Source organism: Cariama cristata, unplaced genomic scaffold (assembly GCF_000690535.1).
Source record: "Cariama cristata isolate BGI_N322 unplaced genomic scaffold, ASM69053v1 scaffold10794, whole genome shotgun sequence".
In the NCBI taxonomy this organism is placed as follows: Eukaryota; Metazoa; Chordata; class Aves; order Cariamiformes; family Cariamidae; genus Cariama; species Cariama cristata.
In genome coordinates, this window is record NW_009613547.1 from 72,769 (window position 1) to 80,014 (window position 7,246).

The following is a 7,246-nucleotide window of genomic DNA, read 5'->3' on the forward strand; positions in this document are numbered from 1 at the left end:
GCCGCCTCCTGCGTTACGCCGCGGTCCCTTGTGCATCTCTACCCCCACCGACAGCCTTTAAACCTTTAAGCTCGAGTCCTGCCGAGCCTTTTCACATCCACAGGCAGCTCTTTGCTCTCCTCCTTCCTCCCGGGATCCCTATCCAATTTCTGCTCGAGTTCCTGCTCTTCTTGCCAACAGCTGGGTCTCATTCATTAGCTGCTTGCCTCCCTGCTCACGATGTCTGGCTATGCCGGAGAGGAGCTGGCGGTGTTGTCCCCTGCCGAAATCACCACGTGCAGCTCCCCGGGGAATGTGGGCAGCAGCCCCGGTGCCCGTACCCCCATCCCGGACCTGGGGGGCTGCAGCTCTCGGGGGTTGATGCAGCAGGGACAGGGCTGTAGGACCCCTGTCCGCCAACTTCTACCCCACGCGTGGGATGATGAGGGCTGGCCACCGCTTCTGTTGAAAGGCCATTTCTCTCTTTCAGCAGACGTGAGCTGTGGGAGCTGAAATGTCTCATGGTTAGGGAAGTACGCGTACGGAGGGGTGGGGGAAAGCGCCCCGAAACAAAAAGGAAACCAGCCGTTCCCAAGAACAACACGAGGGAAAAGCAGCTGGTTTGCTTACGTTCAAAACGTAATTATCCCTTTATTAATGGGAAGCCTGTATGTTTACAGAGCGTACGCTACTCTCCGAGAGTGGGAAGTGCCCTGTAAGTGTACTTCCCTGCTGCTCGGGAACAATCTGAGGCCGTGAGCCATTAATGCTGGCCAGCTGACAGCCGGCGGAGAACAGCCTGGCTGGGTTGCAACTGGGGGCAGGGAGCTGAAAAGCGGATGGAGACTGGGAGGAGAAGGGCTGTGTTGGATCAAACAAGGCACCTACAGAGGATGGCTCTGCCCTGGGCTGGTGGCGAAGCCTGTCCTCTGGACCTGCTCGTTGGCCCGTCCAGAGAACAGCTCTGCTCACGGTGTCAGTTATTCCACTGGCTCCGGTGCCGGAGGGCTGGGTGGTGGATCTATAAATCCCTGACCGTGTTGAGGACCCCCGGTAGGGGTTAATGCGATGTGACATGATGCAATTTCATACTTTGTTGTTATTTTGGCTTTTAAAAACCTAGGAAATGTAATGACAAAGCATTTGTTAAAATAATGCTAGTTACAAAGTCAAGAATGTTGAAGTCAAGGAATACCAGAATTAAAATTGATTTGGTAACCCTCAGTTGGCCTCCATGCACAGATGTGTCCTCAGAGACGGTGTAGCCCTGTAGCTGCACATGATTTTTTCCATATTACTGCTGTCTCTTTTGCTGCAAGGACTAGTTCTCTTCTAGGGATGATCCCAAGGCTTTTGTCATCCTAGCCTTGCTGTGGTCCTCAAGGACGTACCTGTTGACGTAGTCTTCAGCACATCGTCTGTTGAAGCTCTGCTTTGTTTAGTGTAGAGGCTGGGTAGAGAGTTGTGGGGAGGGGAATAAAAGAGGTGGAAAGTAGAGGAAGAGATTTAATGGTCTCAGGGCTGGGTGATGTCAGTTGGGGATCTTTCTTGGAGAATGGGATCCTGGTGCTACCTCTGCTGCAGAGTTTCTTCCATGATACCGGGGAGGTTGCCAGTAACAAAGCTTTTACAAGGGCCAGGAACAGATGCTCTTCAGGAGGCACCTGAAGAAGTGCTGTTACCATCACAGCTGCGATCAGTCGTCTGGGATCTGTGGCTGAACGTACAAAAATAGTCTGAAAAATCAGCCCCTGGCCTCTCAGGTGAATTAAGAAAACTTAGCAAATAGCTTACAGTACTGGCATTGATTTGCATGGACTGGAGTGTCTTTGCTCTGGAGTGGGGATGATGCTGGGAACGTGTTTTCAGGCCTGTAAAACACTCAAATGTGATAACAAGCTCAGCTTAGTGTCAGGAGGAGGCAAGTGAGTCTGTATCCAACCCTGGGGATGAACCTAGTGTAGAACAAAAGGCCGTACGCCGATTTTCAAGGATGAGGAGAGCTACTCTTGACGAGGACGAGCAGAGATGTAAATCAGTTGTGCTGTGCACTGAACAAAACAGGTGTCCACCAGCAAGTAGCTATGGAGAGGCATCCAAACTAGCACACCATAGTCTTTAATTCTGGGATTTTCTTACCAAGTTACTTGACTTTTCAACTTGAGTCTGTGCCAGGCGTTGTGTATGAAACCTTGCAATGTCACTGTATTTCTGTGCTCCTGCGCTTTTCATTCTGACGGGTACTGAGTGACTGCCGTTTTCTCATACTGAGATCTTTCAGGTGGAGTCCTCAATGACTGGTCTCGCATCACTATGAACCCCAAGGTGTTTAAGCTGCATGCCCGCAGTGGGGAGCTGGAGGTACTGGTGGACGGCACATACTTCATCTATAGTCAGGTAGAAGTGAGTACGGTCCTAGGCCTAACTCCTATTCTTGTGTTCCAATGGAAGCCTTGCATGAACCACGAGAGGGCTCCAGACCACTACCAAATGCCAAGAACTTGTATGTACTTTTAACCGCTTCGTGCTCTAGGAGATGTGTGTCGGAGGAAGACGTTAGAGTTTCAAAGTGCAAGGTCACACGTTTCGCCGTGACACCGGCTGCAAGAGATTAGTTTCCGAAACACGCGCGCGTGGACGCCCAGCCAGATCCCGCATGCCACCAATGCCTTTTTTTGTAATCCTCCATGCTGTCTGTGCGGTCGTTCACCCGCCCATCTAAACCTCCTTGCAGAACAAGGGGCCCAGCAGGACGCTAGGCTCTCTGCTTTAAAAGACCGAAACCCTGACAACTCATGGTCATTTTGAAGCCGTGTCACTCTTTGTAAGCGTAGGACTCTCAGCCCGGGTGGCTTGGCCAAACTCCGGCCCAGGTAACTCCATTTTGCCTCCACCTTCTTCGCATAGCTTCAGACCGACACGATGTGGCCGCATCGTGCAGCAGGATGGCTCAGCTGCTGCTTTAGTTAGTACCGACGATGGATGTACGGACCTGCTTCTGTAAAAAGGGCTAAACAAAGTAATAAATTATTGTATTATGATTAAGCATACAGCTAATTAAGACATCATTTCCTCTCCCCATTCAAATAAGATACAGGAGATGGTCTGTCATTGAGCGCCCTGCTCCCAGTGCCTTGCAAATCTCTGAACAGAATTGCTGAGCTGCGTGGAGTACGAGCCACGAAGCTCTCCCCTTCCAGAGCACGCCGGGTGTCAACCACCTGTGCACTGAAAAACTGTCCAGGATCTGGGACAGATTTTAGCAAGACAAGAGGGTTTCTGTGTGACAACCACAATTAAGCAACTTCCACCTTGCTCCAGGCTTCTCATACCACCTCCTGGTCCTGATTTGCCTCTGCTCGCTTGGCAGCCCCACCGGGACTGTACCGAGTCAGATAAAGCGGGCCGTGGGTGTCAGGTTAGGTGCTCTTCCGTGGAACTGGTTACATGTCTGGCTTGGATGGGGACAGGAAAAACAACTTTACGTGGGCCGGAGTATAATTATTTCCCGAGTGCTTAACGCTAATTGCTGGCCACAACGTTGTGCCTGTGAAGCCTTTGTCGTTTGTAGTCCATCAGGGAACAAGGGGACTCAGTCTTGCGTAGCTTCTGTGGTCGCAGGGTGGAGGCTCAGCAGAATTGGCAGATGCATCCAAAATGGCTGGTGTTCTTCTACTGGGAAGAAGCAGGTCCCTGGGACTGACTTCTCCTTGGCCAGGTCTTACACAAAATCAATCTGTAGGAGACGGTTAAGTAACGAGTGCTGGAGTCGTGGGGACTTAGGTGCTAGATTGAAGAGTCAAATCAGTAGAAAGACAATCAGGTCATTTGCTTGCGAGCTGTGGAGGTTGGGAGAGTGTCTTCCCTGTAAGAGCTTATGCCTTTGAAAGCACCCCGAGTCCAATTACAAAGGCAGCAACTCCCAGTACATCTTAGGGCATTTTTGATGTCAACACTAAAGGAGGCTCATGGGACCCAGAAAGCAGGACTGGCCAGGTAAGTGAACGAGGACTTCAGTTAAAATATTTCTGTTTGTTTGTTGGAGGAAAAGCCGTTTGTTCCAGCTAGGGTTGTCCACACATTTTTGTAACTAGGCTTGTGCAGGTTTGTAATTTTTCCTGTAATAAACAGGGTCTGAAGCGAGGATTCGTAGCTCAGCCTTAGGTACCTGGATTCACGGGTGCTTGCATGCTCACGTTAGTATGAAGTGGAATAGAGAGTTTCCTTGAGTTTGGTTGGCTTGGGGTTCTTTCTGCCTCGAACAAGCCAACCTCCCATGAGTAAAGGTGTCCCGGGGGCAAGGAAGGGATCGTTAGCGGAGAGAACATATGTGTACATACTGAAAGGAACGCGGACTTGTCCCCTGTGCACAAATACGCTGCCTAATACCTTTCTTCTTCCTGCTTCACATCAGGTATACTACATCAACTTCACAGATTTTGCCAGCTATGAGGTGGTGGTGGATGAAAAGCCCTTTCTGCAATGCACTCGGAGTATTGAGACCGGCAAGACCAACTTCAATACCTGCTATACAGCTGGGGTCTGCCTCCTCAAAGCCAGGCAGAAGATCGCTGTGAAAATGGTCCATGCTGACATCTCCATCAACATGAGCAAGCACACAACTTTCTTTGGGGCCATACGCCTAGGAGATGCACCAGCATCCTAGATGAACTTGGCATGTCCAAGGATACTCACAGAACTGCACAGTGCTGCTGTTCATAAGCGTATCAGTATTTCAGGGGGTTCTGTAATCCGGCCATAAAGAAAACTGATCCAGAGCTATTTATTCCTATATGTGAATGCAGGAAGCACAGTTGTCTTCTGTGACTTACATGGAGACTTGGATCAAAAAGCTAGCTGAAAAAGCGTTGTGAGGAAGAAAGGCTGTTGTGTCTGCCTTGTCTCAGTATTTCAAGTATTACTGCACTGATATTCTGCTCTGTGATCTTCACACGAGGCTTGTTGAGAGTGGTGTGAGTCTCTGCTTTTATGTTGCACTAGCAAGAGCATCCCAGGCGGTAGTGGGAGAAGACAGACTAATGTCCACATTGTCCTATCCAGGCGCTCCTGCTTCTGCACGCTAACGAAAGCAAGAAAGGGGGTTTCTGGTTTTCCGCCTTCCCAGTTCGAACTGGAGCGGCCACGGGGTGCGAAGGGAGGTGAGTAAGGCAGGGTCGGTGGTGTTTACATTCATCCTCAGGAGCGCGAGCAAAGAAGGCGAAGTGCCTCTGCCTAGAGCTTGGAAGCGGGCTGCAAAAGCAGTAAGTGCGAGAGGAAGAGGAATACTTAATAGAGCAGGCTTAGCAGATAGGAGACTGCCTCCACATTCCAGAAATCACAAAGTCCCAAAGAAAATGCCGATTACCGGTTCCAGCGCCTCTGCTACTTTCAGCTCCTGCCATTACCCCAGAGGTATACCTTGCCCAAACGGGGGCTGCCTTAAAGTACTGCTGCTGTTACAGCAATTTGTGTTTTGTTGGGGTTTGGGGGTTTTGGTTTTTTTATTTGGTCTTTTTAATTAATATTTTGCAAATCAGAACACATTTCTACAGGCTTCACCGAGCCACGTAGAGCAGACACAAGTACTTGTGAAAACACTCTGAAGAAGTTTGTCATGTTTAAGAATAAAATATTCAAACAGGAATTTTTTTTTTTCTGTTTTAATAGCAACTGCCCTGCTTTTAGATGTGGTTTTTATCCTTCCTTCCCCCACGCCTTTCCTTTGGGCACCCTTCTACCTAAAATGCTTTAATAAGTGGTGATGGAGTCTCTAGCAGAAAAAAAAAAAAAAAGTTGTATTTAAAAGGTCTGGTCCAGCATGAAGTCACCACTTTTTCTTTTCTCCGAGCCCTGCTGAGTCTAGTCATAACTCGATTTCTGGTGACTAACAGAAGAGCTGGGACGCTATTGTTTCTTTTGGCTTCTTGAGCAACTCTCTCCCGTTACCTCCCCTCAACTGGGGAGACCTAAAGCTATAAGATGTGCTCGAGCTGAGGAAGAGGCTGAAGCGCTAATTGCTCTTTTGTGTCACGCCTTGGCTTCTGCTTGGTTGTGTTGGGTCTTTTAAAAACTGGTTTTCTTTTCAGAGTGTGGGTTTTGTTGGGTTTGTTTTTTCTTTCAAAACCAAAGAGGGTAATGAAGTTTCAGCCTATGTAGCAAATGGGAGAAGTCCCCAACCGATGTCTTGGTGATGGCCTCCATCTCCCAAAGCAAGGGTGGCTCAGCCGTGGTCACCTGCAGGGAGGTGGGAGCGGACGTGTCTCAGCACCGTGCTGGAGCGACTGATCTGACCGCAGTAGGGTCCACCCTGGCTGAAGAATTCTTGGCTCCGTTGCTTTTCCCCATCCGTAGCGAGTCATCTCACTTGCCAAGTATTGCAGCGATTGGGGGAGAAATATTTCTTGGGGGCACCCAGCTTTGGCTACAACCTCCCTATTCACAGGAGGCATGCAGTTTGTAAAATAACTGCATGAAAAATTGCCTGCTATTTCTTTTTCAATATGTTCTCCTCCTTTCTAGCCTTAATGTGTTGGACTAGCATGAGCCTTAGGGGAACTTAACTAGTCTTTGTGGTTTATTTCCTTTAAAATGGATTAAGGAGGACATGTTCCTCTGACAAGAATGAATCGGGACAACTGTGTATAGTGAGAACATTAAGCAAATCGTTAACAGAATTGCTTTAGAATACAGCCTGAACAGCAAGACTTAGGGGCAAGCATAAATAATGCAATGACTTGGGAGAGCGCAATGGATGCAGTCTGCATTCCTTGTCCCCCACTGGCAGGATCTGGGATTTGCTCCTGACTATGGCTGCGGGCAGGAGGAGGCAGAGGGAGAATCCCTCCTCTCTCCAAAAGCCCCATGCACCGCTCCCGAGTTCCCTCTGGGATGTGCCTGGGATGCGGGGGGAGAGCAGAAGGGAGTGGTTCCTGCCGTGGAAGGTGTTAATGGGCTTTTTCCGATGCTCGTGGTACGGCAAAGAGTAAGCTCGGTGTAGCCGGGTTGGAGACGTGTAGTTGGAATTGGACACGGAGTTGGAGAGTAGAGAATACCTGACTGCGGGCGGCCTTGGTCCCGAGAGCTGTGTTCATCCCTGGGACGAGCGGGCAGGTCATCAGTCCTGTGGCAGTCGTGGAGAGTCTTTATACTTGACACCCTTTGGCCTCTCTAGCAGCAAGTTCTCGCTAATGAAGTATTACGGCGCAGGTTACCTAGGCTGTAGTACAGATTCTTCTGTATGATGCTTCTCCAGATGGTGTTCCACCAT

At 49.5% G+C, this 7,246-nt stretch overlaps 1 protein-coding gene across 1 annotated transcript in view; it reads left to right on the top strand.

Moving 5' to 3' along the window:
- Positions 1 to 5,007, top strand: part of EDA (ectodysplasin A) — a gene marked incomplete at its 5' end in the record, with an annotated part of 31,003 nt that extends 25,996 nt beyond the window's left edge. The window contains 2 exons of the mRNA XM_009699068.1: positions 2,252 to 2,382; positions 4,394 to 5,007. Coding sequence (XP_009697370.1) covers positions 2,252 to 2,382; positions 4,394 to 4,645 — 383 coding nt within the window. The remainder of the gene's footprint in view (positions 1 to 2,251; positions 2,383 to 4,393) is intronic.
- Between the last annotated feature and the right edge of the window lie 2,239 nt (positions 5,008 to 7,246).